Source organism: Vanacampus margaritifer, chromosome 10 (assembly GCF_051991255.1).
Source record: "Vanacampus margaritifer isolate UIUO_Vmar chromosome 10, RoL_Vmar_1.0, whole genome shotgun sequence".
NCBI classification, from domain to species: Eukaryota; Metazoa; Chordata; class Actinopteri; order Syngnathiformes; family Syngnathidae; genus Vanacampus; species Vanacampus margaritifer.
In genome coordinates this window covers 15,146,352-15,164,209 of record NC_135441.1, presented here as the reverse complement: position 1 = coordinate 15,164,209, position 17,858 = coordinate 15,146,352, and the positions used below count along the sequence as shown (strand labels likewise).

The 17,858-nt window shown below is 40.0% G+C and overlaps 2 protein-coding genes across 5 annotated transcripts in view; one reads left to right on the top strand and one right to left on the bottom strand.

Moving 5' to 3' along the window:
* dock2 (dedicator of cytokinesis 2) overlaps window positions 1–17,858 on the bottom strand; it is a 139,391-nt gene that overhangs the window by 110,115 nt on the left and 11,418 nt on the right. The window lies entirely within an intron of this gene.
* On the top strand, window positions 696–12,801 carry hrh2a (histamine receptor H2a). 4 transcript variants are annotated; one of them, XR_013295703.1, is made up of 5 exons: window positions 696–806; window positions 7,981–9,244; window positions 10,256–10,428; window positions 10,553–10,629; window positions 11,506–12,801. XR_013295703.1 is itself a non-coding variant. In XM_077578874.1 (4 exons), the coding sequence occupies exons 2-3, from the start codon at window positions 8,236–8,238 to the stop codon at window positions 10,423–10,425; spliced, it is 1,179 nt and encodes a 392-aa protein (XP_077435000.1). In that variant the 5' UTR covers window positions 696–806; window positions 7,981–8,235; the 3' UTR covers window positions 10,426–10,428; window positions 10,553–12,801. The 4 variants fall into 4 exon arrangements, 1 of the variants encoding a protein (XP_077435000.1); XR_013295701.1 differs by having other exon boundaries at window positions 11,059–12,801; XR_013295702.1 differs by having other exon boundaries at window positions 10,553–11,216.

Genomic DNA, 17,858 nt, shown 5'->3' with positions numbered 1-17,858 from the left:
TTTTGCGTTTTCAGACTGTCAAAGAAGTCATGGCCAAAAAATATGAGGAGGAACCAGAATGAATGCAAAAGGTAGCGGTTGTATGAAGAACTTGGCAGGCAGACCACGAACGCACCCGCCGGTTCAATTATTAAGGCCCAGAAATACCTGGCAGAGGCCAATATTCCAAGATCCCAGGATGCTGTAAAACATCGGGACAACCAAAAGCACGTATATTAGCCAAACACGGCTTTAGGCTCTCAACACTTTCGCCCCAATGACGACTACCATTTTTGACAGATGTTGCTTAACTCTAAAGAAGATCAATGAAGACAATTTGGTCAATTCAGTGGATGCTTTTGCAGCAACTGGAGGCTAAGTACTACTCAACAAGCAGGCTGATAAGTTGAAAAAGTAAGAAAGAAGCCTGATGACTCACTATTGGAATCACTGACATCATCAAAGTGCAGTGATGTTCTTCAGAGGCTGACCTTAAAGCAACCCAACCACAAAAGGTGCGACTTTGTTGCTGCTTTACTGCCGCAAATGGTTGCAGAAAGCGGAGAGTGGAGCAGTTATTGGAATCACTTGGCATGCAAATTACCGAGAGATAGAGAGGAGAGGAGCAATGGGAGGAGACAAAGAGAGAGAGAGTGTGGCGCTCCCTGGTCTCTTTAGTTTCTTCCCCACACACGGACTCATTAGGTGTCCAAACACACTCACATACACACACGCGCACCTTCATACACACACACTACACACATCATGAGCATGTGGTTCGACTTGCTTCCCTCCAGGAGCCAATATGAGATGATGAGGTCTGTGCGGTGAGTTGATCGATCTCTACTTTCCTCCATATAATTTTACCTAAAGCAAACATTTTTTTTTTCTTAACTGTGTTGCTAGTTGCGTTGTTGTGACATCACTGTTTGTTTTATCCACTCCATATTTTCTGTACATTTGTGCTAATCAGCTTGTTTACTTTTGCTTCGAAACCACAATGTTATCCTGACTCAACTAAACCACCTTACTCGAAGTAAAAATTTACATGCAAAAAGAAAAGAGAGTCCGATAGAGCAGGTGCGTGTGTGCGATGTGCATGTGTGTGGGAGTGACATACCAGCTGAGTCTGCTTTACCAGCTCATGCAGTTGAAAAGAATTCATTATAAGCGTGTGGGATCAATAGAGATGTGAAGGGCGAAGCACTGACCTGTGAGGTGAGTCACTCTTGAACCTTATGTAAACGGGGCTCCTATATAAAATAAAACTGGACTCTGCATCATTAGAAAATCAGTCCAACAAATGTGCCACACAACAAATGAACTCCTTTGTATTTCTTGAACCCATGAGCTATAGGCAGGCTACATTTCCGTTAAAAATGTATGTTTAAGATTAATTTATCACTAAATAATCCACAAAGTTGATTAATGAAATTTGGTCAAACGTCCATACAAGGTGTCCTTGGTTTAAGATGGAGTTACATTCCTAAGGGAGTGACGTAAACTTGGATTTGCACGCAATTCAGAATGCCTTTCACTAACATATGCTAACATAGTAGTAAACACTCCTAGACCATTAAACCATGTAATGTAAATATATGAATATGAAAACAGTAAGTATAGCAGTATTCTTCGGCAGCATGTTGCTTCAAAACCCCGGAAATGGCATGAATTAAGAATCCCCTTTAAATAGCCTTTAATTAAATAAATTTAGGGGTGTAAAAATTAATAAAATAAAGGTCCTTTAACTCCACAATTATTGACCGCCCCTTACTTGGAAAGCCTATACTGGTGGAATTTCAGTCGCAACGCAGCAGACACGTCCACATCAAAATTTAGCAGTAATAAATTTAATGATAATGCATATATTTGTGGAGACTGGGGTCAAGGTAGCTCTTAGTATGAAAAGAAAAATACACTGAGCTGTCACCAACGTCTTACAAATGCAATTATGCCATCTATTGGCAGAAAAATGACCTCAACACAAATCAATATCACACTTGTTTTTTTTGGGTTTTTTTTACAGTACATCTTTTTAATTTGAACTCAATTTTATTAATTAAAGAAATTGAAAAAGAAATTACTGTATCAATGATTAAAATATATATCTATTAATTTAACTTTGTTTCCACCTTTATGTTAACAAGAGTATGAAAACCTATTTTAAAAAATTATTTTATTGTACATTTTGAACAAATATATATGTATATTCGTGAATTAACTATTGATTAATAACGATTAAAAAAAATTATTGCCTGACACCCCTAAATACAACAATATAAAATATTTTTAAAAAATATGATGATGATAACAATAATAATAATAAACATCATCATCATCACTGATGCTGCTTGGGCCCTAAAAAAATGTAACATAGCTTGATAATTGTAGGAATTAAAAAGTGTTAACTTCTTTCTACTCCTTTTTTACAAACATGTGTATATGTTATGGGTTTTTGTTTTATATGATTTTTAATATCTTTGAGTAGATTTTTTCCCCTCTTGTTTTCGTTTTCTTATATATATGTGTGTGTTTGAAAAATAAAATTCATTCATTCATAGTCAGGCAGATATGTCTACGCATTTTCCCCATATATTGGTACATGGTTGGGAAGCAACTGCAGTTGACCGTAAGGCCATCTATCTTTAGCTCCACTGGGAAAAGAAACTGTGTACATTACCGAAAACAGGACATGAAATGTACGTATGTGGGTCTGCTCACACTAGCATTGTATTCGTAATGTGCAGGACATCTACAAGGACCTTGCAATGTTGTTGAAACAAAGGTACGCTAAGGTTAGTGGCAACATAATGAGCTTGATCCCCTTGTGGGTGCCATTCGTTAGCACCTATATATATTTCATGCGTCTCATCTCCCCTATGGTGCACTTGTCTGGAACTATGTCTTGTTCATTTTCACATTTCGAAGATGCAGACAGTCAATGTTACAGAAAAAGGCCGTTTTTCTCTAGAGGGCCGCACACATCAGTAAAGTAGCACAAGAAACTTGTCGATAAATACAGCATTCCCCCAAATATTATAATTCACATTAGCTGAGAAACTTACTTTTTGTGTCCTGTATAATATAAAAGTACCATTTTATGTGGCATCTTTGTGACAAGGAATACAGTGGAGCCCTGAGATACAAGTACCTTGACTTACAAACTTTTTGGGGTGCAAGCCATTGCCTGGCTGATTTTTCGTCTTGGAATATGAGCTAAAACTTGAGATAAAAGTGCACCTGACATCCCCACCGCTAGATGGCGACAGCAAACTTCACAACATCCCGCCAACATAATGCCCATTGGTTTCCTTGCAGTGGAAGGATAATATCAGTTGGTGGCACTAATGTACTATTAAGATGATTTGCCAACTACCATTAGACACCACAGAAGAAGAACTAGGCATAAAACTATATCAGGTACAATCATGCCGTGTGCTCACATTTTACGTGTTTGCAGATTATGTAGGGAGAAAAATGTATTACGAAACATCTAAACTTGTATCTCAAGGCACCATTGTATGTTAAAATAAGGGGAAGACCTTTATTTATTGTGTCTAGAAGAAAAAAAATCCTTCTCTAAGAATCAATATTTTAGAGATTTCTTTGTGCGATTTTTAATAAATGGCTCAATAGCGCCCCCAACTATTTTTTTATCAAGCATTCCTGGTTGTACGTTTAACCTGGATCTGTGAATACTGAGAGACAAATGTAACAGCCAAAGACCTGCAATAATGTATTCCGTAGCCATATTAAGCTAACCCTAACAAGAAGTCCGCCATTTTGACTTTATTTGGAATTGGGCACCTTTTTGGCCCTTTAATGAAGGCCATATTTTAACAAACTCTTCTTAGGGAATTTATCTGATCCTCTTCAAACTTTGTGTTTCATCTAAATATATTTAAGATTTAAGACAAGTTATGAAAGCATCTATTTTGTCACACACTGTTGCTGTTTGCAAAGAAAGATTGTGTTTTTTTTTAGGGTGAATACAGGCAAAAACTTGTGAAAATTTGTACATACATCAGTCCTGCCAAAAACATTTACGCTCCAGTGAGGAGAAGCTGTTCAGATAATGGATGGATGTTTATTGAGCGGTTTCTTCAAAATGGCTCAGCAGTGCCCCCGACAAATGGATGAAAGTTTGAAAGAAAGTTGAAAAGAGGCATGCACTCTAACTTACATGCAATCCATAAAATTGACGGGGAAACAAAACGATACCTTTTGCTTTTGTGCTTGGCGTAATAAAACGTCATTAAAAGAATAAAAACACATTCTGACTATAAGCATGTTTATTCTTGTGCTCCTCAAATTTTAGAGATGTGAGTGGATTCTATTTGTAATTTTAAAGCACTTGCATCCGTCCCAGCCAGTTGTGTGGCAGATGTGCTTAATGTGATGACATATACAGTAAATGAATGGGGGAAAAAAATGAATGGAAATGGGAATAAAGCAAAATTTGACAACCTGCTGACATTTTCAAAGAAAGTATTAGACGAATACTTGCTGGTATAATGAAGTAATCCAACTAATTCCAATAAGTGCCCACTGAAGCCCTTTACTTTACACATCAGACAATTTGCATGATGATGTTTATTACTTATCAGTCAGAAGAGGAAAGGATATTTCAAAAAGACACATCTGGCTGGTGTAAAAATAAATAAATAAATAACAACGAAACGTTTCAAAAAAAAGGTTGCAAATGAGCACTTGGTATATGGAAAATCTCAAAAATCATACGCCGCATTGCAGCTGAGAGGTAAATAACATCCTCACTCTTCACCAAGTCACACCATGTCTGGTAAAGAGGCACATTTGCAAGTTCCTTTGTGGCTCCCTTTCCTCTCCAAAAACCTAATGCCGCTCTCCCCCCCCCCCCCCCCCAATCACTTACTGAGTGATGGGAAGTCGAGATGCTGCAAATTGGACCCTAACAGCTCATTTGCAGAGTGTTTGTGCTCATTGACAGGAGGCAGGGAAAGAAAGTTGTCTATTTGCGCATCCAAAAATTTCAAATCTGGATGTCGCACACACTCATGGGCATTTAAAAGTAGCAATAATGAATACAAGTGGTCCACATTTAACATCATTTTGAGGTCAAGAGCAACAGCATAAGCAATATCACATGGCAGAAGACAGCACCAACGGTTTTACATCTGGCTCATTTTACATTTGATTGTTTAATATTGATGGCCGAGAAGTGTTTTTCATACAAATATTTGCTGTAATTACACTAATCGTGAAAATGTGGTCGTGTTTGACCTTCAGATGAAATTTACAAACTTAATTTAAACTTTGGAATGTGACTGTTCAATGTTTAAATACTTATTCACAGCTTGATACTCAACAGCAAAATTCACAACCTGCCGATGACACTGTGACACTAAGTTCAGTCTACTTCACTCTGAGAAAATCTTTGTTTAAAGCCTCCCAATGGGGAAGATTTCAATCAATAGTCAGGCGTCGTCTTGGTCTCTTAATGTCAAAATGTGAACAGTATGATAAAGGCAACTGCTTGAATAAATCCATTTTAATAGTTTAGATTCATACATTAAGCCGCAGTTGTGAATTTTGTTATTCAGTTCCTTGTTAGAGAACAGCCAATTATGAAAAAATAATTATAATAATAAATAAATAAAAATAGAGAAAAACTGAATTGAGCATCTCAAACTTTTTGTGAATAGTGTGACTTTATTACTGGCTTGCGGCATGATCTGACCTATGTATAAATTTGTAAAACTTGTGGTTTCCCTGTAAGAGTGTTTTTGCTCCGAAGCTCAAGGAAAACTAGTCTCACAGAATAATGTTATCAGTTATCAGTGTTTGTGCTATCCCAATTTGGTGTCTTTGTTTTAATTGATAAAAAAAAAGAAGTTATTTTCAGCCTTTCATTCTGTTTTTTAAAATTGCGAAAAATGCATTGTTGTTGTTTCAAAGCTATAATTGAGGTGCAAAGTATGAGAAATCGATGTGTGTCCAAACCACAATGTTACTTTACTGTTTATTCAACATTATTAAATTAATGTCCACAACTGCATGAAAACACAATTATTACCACTCTGATCATTAAAAGGGTTTTGATACAGCTTTTGTTATGGATCTCATTAGGCTGTAACAATTTACTTCTTCTGAGACCAGTTAAGGCTAAAATAGGAAGTGTAAGTTCAGCTTCTTAACTACTCATTTACAGGAAGGGGAACAAAAGCTTCAAAACAGTAGTAACCTACTGAATTATATTCAGTGATTGATTAAATGCAGCAAAGGGAACTACAGTGGTTAGAATACCTGCCACACGGTTGTCAGGTTTGGAGTTCCAATCTCAGCTCAGGGCACATGTTTACTAGTTTGTATATTTGTTTTCAAAAAGTTGTGCTCCGATGAGCCATGAAAACAACACATGTTCTTTACTTTCTTTGCTCACTGAACAATATATTAAGCTTGACCAAATTTAGGCACATTATTGTTGTACGATGTGATGATTGTCATTTAGGTTTATTTACAACTAATCATCAACCGATATTAAATTCTGATGGTATGATATCCATGAACAAAAATATTGTGGTATCATGGTATTGAAATTACAGTTCTATTATTAATAAAAAAAATAATAATAATATTCGGGTAAATAGAAATAACAAAAATAACCAACAAGTCCAACAATACTCTTTATTTTTAAACAAATGTAGAGCATTTGGCACATTGAGAAATGTGTACTTTATGTGATTAAACAAAATAATAACTGTTAATAACTTATTTTAATATTAAGCAAGTCACAATGGCACTGTGAGCTATTTTTAGGACAGACCCTTGGGCTACTCATGTTGTCCAAGGGGCAACTAGTACATGCTGGCACCATGTTTTGTTTTGTTTCGTTTTTGTGTGTACTGTTTTTTAAGGGGGGGGGGGGGGGTGCACATAAAAAAGGCATCCAAGTAAGTAACTAACAGACAGACTGTAACTCCATCCCGCCTCTCCATGCCTAACTGCTCCCCCCTTTTGTCTATGCCCGCTAGAGAAAAAAAAGTTAATTGAAGGCAATTAACTTCAAAAAGGCGGTTGTTTACTCAGCTCTGCAATAAGTCAATCATTTTTGCCCTCCTTAGAAGTCCACTCAAAAAAAAAGAGCTCATTACCGCCAGTATTAACACTTATTGAAACCTTAACTTCTTAAGACCACGGTAAACCATCAACTCGTCCCATGCCTATTTACAACACACGTTGACAACTAAGAACAGATTCACATGCAAGCTTCTGTGTTTGTAGCAAATACCCATCCATGGAAAGGTCAGAACGGATTATTAAAAAAGGGGAAAAGGAAAAAAAAAATGTAGTAGCAACTCTGTCACTGAAATATTTGGTAGACATCATAAAAGTAAACAAATGTGTGATATATTTAAAAAGTTCAGGGAAAGAGCATTCCAGAATTTCACTTCTTTCGCAGAGAAAGTAGTCTCAGCAAATTATGTTTTGCAATGTGAAATGACAGTTTTCGTTTGATGCAGCTCTGGTGGTTCGAGAAAGTGCATAAAGGGTGGATAAGCAAGTTTATTGAAGGATTTAAACACTAATTTTACATTGTGGCAAATAATTTATTACAATTACTAAAAACCTGGTTGAAGATATGGCAATAACAGTGTATTTTTTTCTTTATCTTAAATACTTGCAAACAGTTTCTTATTATCCTTTATATATATATATATATATTTATTAGCCTTAACGGTTTGAAAGCTCTTTTTTTTTTTCAATTCAGAAAACAATCCCCAGATACGTCACCTTTGCCACCTGTTCAATATGCTTTCCTTCCTATCCTTTGATTCTTTTCATTTGCTCTAAGTGGAGGTTTGTGCGCTCCTCTGCTCCACTTGGGCTATAAAATGCAAATGAATATGCACACAACATTGAAATTACCATACCGAAACGAAGTAAACATCTTTGATGTCAAATGCGCAGCTGTGTGAAAATGGGACTCACGTGACTGTTTTGTCTCTTTTTGTCCACTAGATGGTAGTAAAGCCATGGAAGACAGCGTGTTTGAAGTCATTCATTGAATTCAACACTAGTGCGGAGCTTTGCCTTGAAGATCACAACATGAGAGTACGGATTCAGGCTCCACAGTCACTCACTAAGGGTACAGACTGACATGGAGTCGTTGAGATGATGAAGTTAGACTCCTTTATGTATTGGTTAATTGTTGAAGAGTAAAAAAATAAACAATTAAAAAGTCATGACGTCACAAGGCTGAATCTAGTGAGGGCCATGTTGTCAAAAATAGCAGTGGGTCTCTTCCTGACCCTGCTAATCCTTCTGACCATCAGCGGTAACGTGCTGGTGTGCCTGGCGGTGTGCGCCTCGCGACGCCTGCGTTGTCTCACCAACTGCTTCATCGTGTCACTGGCGGTGACCGACCTTCTGCTCGGCCTCGCCGTCCTCCCCTTCTCGGCCCACCTGCAACTCACCGACGACTGGCCCTTGGGCCCCGTCTTCTGCAACTTCTACATCTCCATGGACGTCATGCTCTGCACCGCCTCCATCCTCACCCTGCTGGCCATAAGTATGGACCGCTACTTGGCCGTGACAATGCCGCTCCGATACAGCTCCCTGGTGCTGCCTTGGAGAGTATTCGTTGCCATGGCGAGCGTCTGGACCGTGTCGGTGGCCGTTTCTTTCTTGCCCATCTACATGGGCTGGAACACCGTCAACGGGACGGTGCAAAACTACGGCCATTGGGCTCCTGAGAGGACGTGTCGCTTTGAGCTTAACAGGCCTTACGTTCTGACCGACTCGCTTCTCACCTTCTACCTGCCTCTGCTGGTCATGTGCTGGACATACCTCAGAATACTTCGCATCGCACGGGCACAGATCAAGCGCATCATCAGCACTCGGCCCACGTGCGTCACCAGCTACAGCGGCCGGAGCCAACAGTCGGTTATCACCACTGTGGTCTCTGGTGTCCCGCCATCGGCCCTGCGGGAGCACAAGGCCACGATGACGCTCGCGGCGGTGATCGGAGCCTTTGTTGTGTGCTGGCTGCCTTATTTCATTCTGTTCACAGCGCTAGGACTACAGGAGAATCCCGACCCCAACAAAGTGCCCGAATTTTCCATCGTGCTGTGGCTGGGTTACGCCAACTCGGCCCTCAATCCAATCCTTTATGGAGCCCTCAACAGGGACTTCAGGTCCGCCTACACGCACCTACTGAGATGTCGATGGCCGACATACAGTGGGTGGAGGAGCCGACATTCTTCTGCCACTGTAACAATAGCAGGTACAGCCGCAATGTTATGTGGAAGGTTATTTATGAAAGGCATTTTTAATAATAATGAGAATTCAATGAGACAACTGCGTGCGGTTGCAGTAGACTGAGAACATTCGGTCCTACTGCAAGAACATGTACCTTTATTAATGTTCATTTTACCTACATGAAGCTATTCCAAACTTTGTAGATATGGAATACAGGAAGTTGCCCTCATCCAGTGCTAACGAAAAAAGGCGACTTTTGTCGTCTTGTCCTGCAGCCAGCCATACTGTGGCGGAATAGTTGTATTTTGGCACTTCTGTTTCCCGTCACTTCCCGTAGTTGAGAGACCCGCCCTTCGCCAAGTGCTTCCGCATGTTCAGCGAATGATTTGTCCGTCTGTACTCACCCCGATTGACAGACAGAAACGTGATTCAGTCGGGGCTCAGTACGTGTATTCATTCGATTTTCCCGTCATTGTGTACTCGCTGAAAAGTGGGCGTTAATGACGGTAGGCAATGACAGACTGAAGTGCGGGGCTCTTTTTTTTTTTCCCAGTTTGGGGGGGGCTCTGGTATTGTTCAGGGGTCCGGGCCAAATGTGAAGGTGGGCCGGGTCCAGCCCGCGGGCTGTAGTTTAACATTTTTTACCACTTTTATGTTAACAAGAGTAGGAAAACTTAGGGAAAAAAATATTTTACAGTACATTTTTTTCACTTTTATGTTAACAAGAGTGTGAAAACTTAGAAACAAATATTTTTATTGTACATTTAGAACAGATATAACATTTGTAATAAATCGTGAGTTAACTATTGAAGTCATCCGATTAATCCAGATTAAAAAAAAATAATCGCTTGACACCGTAAACGGCTGCCTTTAATTCTACTGTTCTCTCCTGTGGTCTGTGCTTGTATGCAGATTAATTTAGTTTGTTGCACCCTTTGGTGGAAGGCAGACAAAACACTGGCTTTATTTTCCTTCCCACAATAAAATATTAATTGCCAATTCTTCGCCACCTTTGTTTGATGTTCGTCCATCTTAGGTAGGGATCAGCTGATGGAGGTGACGCTGCTGTGTGGACACGCACCTGCCAGCTGCAGGGCAGGTCAAGCAGGTCAGAACTTCATACTACAAGAGACAAATAGCAGGACTGACACAGCCATGACCCAATTTGCAAATGGCGCAACTGGGACAGATGTCGGTGGCAATTAAAAGGTAAACTATTGTCTGCACAGACCATAAATGCTAGTCAACACCTCACAGTGCGCTATTTGTTTTTATATTCAAATCAAAGACTGTCAATCAAAAAATACATTCTATCACCTTTCAATGTTGTCAGAAGTCTTTGTTGCTGGGGAAGTTACCAAAAGGAAGCTGCTATTGTAACACTACTGAACTGCACCCATCTGATGTACAGTAAGTATACATACATAGCATACATGCGGATGTTTGCTCTCAGTACAGCTAGAGATACTTTGCCTACGTTCACATCCTGCTCTCTAAAAATAAATGTATGGAACAGGTTGACCATGTGATGTGTATGTTAGTTTTAAAGCAATAAAATGTATACCCCCACCCGTACACACACACACATAAGAAATTATAATGGCCGACAGACATAAACACAGATGCGCACATGTGTACACTGTGTGCTGCGCCTTCATTTGCCAAATCTTCCAAATCTAATAAGATCCTATACAAAATATTGTCGGAAATGCGAATAAAGTCTAGTTTTGAAAAATGAATGTATCAATTTAACACAAGTGTTTGTGTAGAAGTTTGCAGTGGTGAGCGATCCATTCCTCCATCTACGTACTACACCACATATCCTATTAAATTTTACAGGGCGCTTGGTCCATATGCTAGCTGACTCACCCCTGGAATGGCTTCCAGTCAATCACAGGGAATATATAGAGACAAACCACCACCCACAGTCACACTCGTTGATTGGGAACTGAACACATGCTGCCAACACGTTAGTCCAGCAAATGAACCACTATGACGTGAGTGACTACATATATAAGAAATGTTGTTAATATGTTGGTTGCCATACTAAATTAGAAAGGTAGCAGATATGCATTAAAGTTAGTTAATCTGCTTGGTGTATTAACACATTTGTGGCAGAAAAAAACTAAAATATAATACATTTTTATAAAATTTTAAAATGCATGACATAGACCTAAGAGGATTACTTCACCAATAATAGTAATGCACTAAACAGCATTATGAAATTTCAAAAAAATGTGCGGCCTGATTTTCACTGTCTCATGTTGGTGTCTGTCTTCCTGCTAGCACACACCGTAGGCTTAATGTAAGAATGCAAATGAAAACCACTGCAGCTTCACCTCTCCTCATGCACAAGAAGCTTCAGGGTACAATCAATCCCGTCTGCATTGGACAAGCAGTGCCGCTACAAAATTGAAATCTATGGGCACAAAGAGTCTTCCTGGAACAACCCTGGAGGAATTAATAGTTCGCCAACGAGCTGGCCATGAAGCACAAGTAGTAGGCCGACATCTGGAGGTTTAAGACAAGTGCACCCTCCTGTGGTAGCATCAAGTATCACAAGCTGGATATGGACTATGTTCAGACTGGAGCGAATGAAATCAATGCATTGCTACAAGAAAGACCGCAACATCACTTGATGTACTGTCTCAAGTCTTTGTTATAGGAATATGTGGCATGTAATGTACTCTAAATGCATGTTTACAGGACAGGTGTGCTTGTTTCAAATGACTGACTTTGTTTGGCGAGAATGTTGCTCTATCATTTTGTGTGTAGGTGCACTTCATATATTAACAGCTTAAATCCATGATAAAATGCTTTCCGAACCCAAACCACTTAAAATATTTCCACATACATTGTTATGTTAAAGTCTAAAAAAAAAAACATACTTTTAGATATTAGCGTAAATGCTTACAAATGTAATATGACAAAGACAAGTATTTATAATATGCTGTCACACTTCAAATGTAACTGAGGTGCTCCATTTGTCGTGTCTTTGTATGTTTGTACAAACGTTCAAATCTGTTTTAAATTGAATTAATGGAGAAGAAAAAAGAAAAGTATACAGGTCCTCCTACAGCTGGCTGCGGGTCAAACAAAGTAGTCAGATGAGAGGAGCCATGGTGAGGGATGTGAACCAAAAGTTCTCTGCGGGAAAAGGATGACGTTCTAGAAGCAAAACCACAACGTTGTGGGCAGATGATGAGCAATAACTGTTTTCTTGTACTGATGCCTTTGGGTGTCCAATATTGTTTTCGCTAGACCAGATGTTTCCCACAGTCACACTGGATTTCCATTTATAGTCCACCTCTCTCACCCAGTATCTTCTCCCCTGTTCACCCACAGCAGCAAGTCAGTCTTTTAACAATTACAGAGGTCATTGTGCTCTTGGGGACAGTAAGTAGAGAAGAAAAACATTTGTGCTGTCTTACCAAACAATCCCCTCTGCGCTCTTCTTGGAGATCCTCTGAGCTTAGTGTGGGTTTTGTTTCATAGAATTTAACAGGGTGGGAGTGGACTACAGCCAAAATTTAAAGGATGCAGAAATGAAAGGAGCAGAGATAATCATTTGAGGTGCAAAGTCTTTAAATAACTGAGTATGTGGGATAAGTTCTTTTTTTTAAGAATAAATGTGCAACTATTTCAGAGTTTGTGTTGTTATTAAGGGATTAAAAAAAGGAGGGGGGTTAACGTTCTTAACGTGTTGTATAGCTTTTCTCCTGTGCTACATTTAATATGGGGGAAGTCAACCCCAAAATTTTCTTTACAATAATATTTTGAATATGCCTCCACTAGTATACACCCGGCGTTCTGATTAATAATGTGTTTGTGAAATATGGGTAGCAAAATTCACCCGTTTGTATCCATCTCAGGGGATGACCATTTTGACACTTGATGTCGACTTAAAATGACATCACAGTTGCTCAGGGCTCAGGTAACAAATACAACCAATGACGAGTCAACTATTTTCTGAAACTGAGCTGTGATTGGTCGCTACCTGAGCAACTGTGATGTCATTTTAAGTCGACAGCAAGTGGCAAAATGGCCGATCCCTGAGATGGATACAAATTGGTGGATTTTGCATCTTAACTCAGATTGCACAAATGCAATATTAATCACAATACCGTGTTTCCGCTAGTGGGGATGCATAGAACATACTATTAGAAAAAAATTGGGGATGACGTCTCATTTTGAAAAGTTGGCTATAATCTTTACATTTTTTTTTTTTGCAGCACATCCTCCTCCAGGCTGATTAATCTCTTTAAATTACTTCTTCATTTATCACCAAAATTGTAAAAAGACTTTTCACATCTATCAGTTTCATGATTTTTACTGCTCACCCCTCCAAGACTCGGTTCAGTTCATATCCACTAGGAATCAGCAGGTACGATTTACTCATTAAACTGCTCAAATTAAAACCTCTCTCTGTCTACAGTTAGACTTTAAATCACATTTACCAGGGAATGCAAAATCGGGTTTTACAGGAGTCAGGAGAAGGTGTCATTTGCAGCTATAGCTGGGACAATTAAATGCTGATCCACATTTTACAATCTATTGTTTTAACAATATTTACATAAAAGCACACAAGTTCTTCTGGACTACAAAAGGGTGTCCACAACAAAACTGTCAAAAACCAAAAATTTTGTTCTGAGAGCTGTTCCATTTGATTGCAATGGTGTACCTAATCAAGTGGCAAGCAAGAATAAGATATTTTACAACCACAATAAAAAGTAACCACTACAAATGCAGCCCCGTAAGTGCCTTGAAAAGGGTTTATGTGGAGAAAATGGCAAACACTCAGCAGAAATCGCCTCATACGCTATTTTCACGTCTTAAAAACCTGAGCGCTTGACATGTTCAGAAAGTCTCACAAATTCTTCAATGGACGGCAATTATATTTTATTTATGATGCTTTCATCTTTGAGAGTGTCTGTATGTCCGCTGCCGTTCGTCACGTTTAGCTCTGGTGGTCACTCACGACACACATTGTCTCGTTTGGAACAATTTGGAACGATGGCCATAGTGACTGCTCACACTACATACAAAACATTCATCATTGCTTCTTAGACAAAACGGTGTGAGGGAGGGTGTTGGAAAAAAAAAAAGCCTTGCAGTCACAAACACACTCATATATAAGTATCTCTATAAAAGCTATCAATCATAAATATTGTCATTATTCAACCGTGTCATCGACAGGCCCTCCTCCTTTTCCTTCTTTCTCCCTTTGCACACACACACACGCACGCTGTACACACACAGGAAGAGCATCATGAATCATAAATCTTATGAATGTCATCTAAACACTTCTCAGAGCTATGAGGAATGGAGATGATTGATCGATGTGGTCGAGGGGGGGGGGGGGGGGGGGGGGCGAAAGCGAAGAAGACGGACAGAAGGTTGGAAGCAGCAACGCGGGGGTCACTAGCTGCAGTTCAGGGGTCAAACGGATTTGGCGGAGGCACAATATGGCCGACGAGGAAGGAGAGATGTGCAAGGGAGGGGAGGGGGGGGGGGGCTGAGGAGAGGAGTAAATGGATGCAGGAGGAGGGAGCGAGAAGAGGAGGAGGTTGGGGGATGTTGCCTCAGTGAGGCTGAAGCCATAACTCATCTTTTATTAAAAATAATGAAAAAAACTTAATGAGTTAATATCTGGAGAAAGAGACAGTGAGGCGGCATCGGAGGAAGGGACAGTGAATGGAAGGAAGGAAGGAAGGAAAGAGAAGTGATCAGACAGAAAACCCAACCGGGTCAGTGTTTAGTCATTTATCCCACTTTTTCCAAAGTTCATATAAAAGCCATTAAGGCAGGCGAGGGGCCAGTCATTGTTGTCCCTTTTCTTTCCGACTTCCTAAATCCCCCTGCCTGCTTGGTAATTAAAGGCACTTAGCAACCAATTAACCATGATGAGCTAAATTAGCAGGTTACACTCTCCATTGACGAGTGCATTACGAGTGTACATTGAAACAGCTCGTGAGAAACCTCAGCGGCCCGCATTTGCCAGTCGACAAATGACGGATTAATTACTATTAAAGCATGCGCATGCTAATGAGCAGAGAAACAATTAGAGGGGCTGTTAGCATATGAGAGCAGCTGAAGCGTGGATGGGAAGCGAAGGGAGGGAGTGGAAGGGAGAAATCTTCATTGGGAAGCAATACTGATTAAATGGATGGAGAGAAGCACTCTTCACCCAATATCCATGAACTTATTAAATACATGACATCACAATTTGTCTTTTCTAGCACGCAGCTATACATCCACCATCTATTCTTTGCCACGGAAAACTCTTTCTTCTTTTTTTCTTTTCCAGCTTCTCTCCAACTCTTCCCTCCTTCCTGCTTGGGGGACACAGTCCTGTGAAGGAATTTAATATGCAACTTTTATATGAGAAACCAATCGCATACGTCCGGGTCTATTGGACTGGCAATCTATCGGCCCGGACGGCTAATGTAATAGAGGGAGCCGGGGCTATTTATCACACGGGGAGCTATGGTTCCTTCTCTCTCTCTCGCTCTGTCTTTATTCAAGCCCAGATTCCATGGCTGCCACTAAATCAGGCCAACTATGAGCTATGGCTGCCCAGAGGGTATCTCCTCTTTTATAGAGGGATTTGGATTGTGTATCTTCTGGTTCCTCGGTGGTCGTTGACGCCTCTTACGGAGGCCATAAACACTCAAACAAAAGGGAAGGAGTTGCGTGTCTCTCTGTCCCCTCTGTGTGGACATGGAGACAGGGGGAGATGGAGGCGTAATGAAGCTGATGACGAATTTATTAATAGTGCAACGATGCGGCAACGGGCTCTCTTCAGTTACATGGGTAGACTTCTGCATCTAAGCTTTTATGTTCATGTGAAACTATCCCTTGTAATAGCTCAGGAACAAACCCATGCTACATCATTAGCATTTCATCAGCCTAATTGCTTGCATAACAACCCAAAAATCTTTTCAATAATATGTTCTATGTCTAAACATGCCATTGTGATTAATATTGTGTTTGTGGAATATGAGTTAAGCAGCATAAGTCCACCCGCTTTTAGCTGGCGGACATTGTGTCACTTGCTGTTGACTGAAAATGGCATCACAGTTGCTAAGGGCTCAGGTGACAACCAATTACGGCTCAGCTTGCGAACGTCACATGACCGCGCAGAAAACGGGTAAACACTTCACGGATTCTTGGAGGTGGGGAGGGTGACGTCATGTTCGTAACATGTAGTGCTGTAGCTAGCGTGCGACGCAAATAAGATGGAAACTGAAAAAAAACAAAAACAAGAAGACCAAAGTCCAGCTCAGACTCCAAGTAAACTGAAAAAAACTAAGAGTCTATTCGAGCCGCACATTCACACGCACACCATGCTCGAGCTTGACACAGAGGTTGCAGTTACGCTTTAGGCCAAAGGTGGCAGTCACGAGTAAAATGGTGACAAACTCCATAAAGCACCTTTAAAGGTAGCCAACATATTACCCTGACATTAGATTGCTTCTTTATAGCAAATTTGGTATCGACAGTGGAACCTCCAAAGTCTAGCAAACTACAACAATACATCTTTATTCTTATTTTATTAGCGCCTTAATTCAAGATATCGGTAGTCGCGGCGGCGGCCGATAACAGTATCAACCACCCTCTTGTTGCTGTTTTACAATCACAAACTACAAATTAGAAATAAGAGAATAGAAAAATGTCATTCATTTCATGCAATTTTAAGGAGAAATAATATTGGGTTATATAAGTCTTTCTTTTAAATTATCTGAAATTTTATATATCAAAAGTACTAGTGGTATCGGTACATGGTATTGGTATCGGTATCGGTGGCACTCAAGGGTTGAGTACTTGTACTGGTATCAGTCTTAAAAACAATCATATCAAACATCCGCCATTAAAACAAATGCCCAAGACTTTGTACTCTGTTGTGATGAGTTGTGAACTTGAATTCTTACCAAATTTGCTGTAGTTGTTGTTCAAACTCTGAAGCTAAATTTGGGAAAAGTTTGCAGGTATGCTTGCTGGACAGCCCATAAACGTGAAAATATTATTTCATTCATCTAATGTAAATTTTCTGTCAAATAATGTCGCAAACAAAGTGTTAGTGTGTGTGCGTTTTTTTGTTGGTGTGTGTGGCAGGGTGGTATAATGCTGCCCACCTGCAGCAATTAACATGCGGCAGATAACCAAATTCATTTAAACAAATTAGCCACATTACTGGCCGCTGTGTACTCGCTGATGGCAATTAATAAGAAATTAGCCACAATCAGCCCGATATTAACATCTCACAGAGGGGCCGCGGCTGGAAATTAATAAGCGGAGATTCATCTCTCTTACCGTCTTTCTGGCGCCTCGTCCTCCTCCCACAAACACACACACCTATATTGTTCATCACACACCTCAAAGACACACTTTTTTTTTTCTTCCTATGAAGCATCTCATGATTTGCAATCTGCTCATGTCAGCTAGCCAGCTTCCTCTTTACCAAGGTGTGAAATCCCCCTGATAGACATATGTGCGTGCCTGTGTGTGTGTGTGTGTGCGTCTGGTATACATACACACATAGACCAATAGAGATATACCATAGATTGTATATTTAAACAGCGCGGCCTACAGCAAGCATAAAAGGTGCCAAAGAAATTAAGAGAGGGGGGCATCAGTGG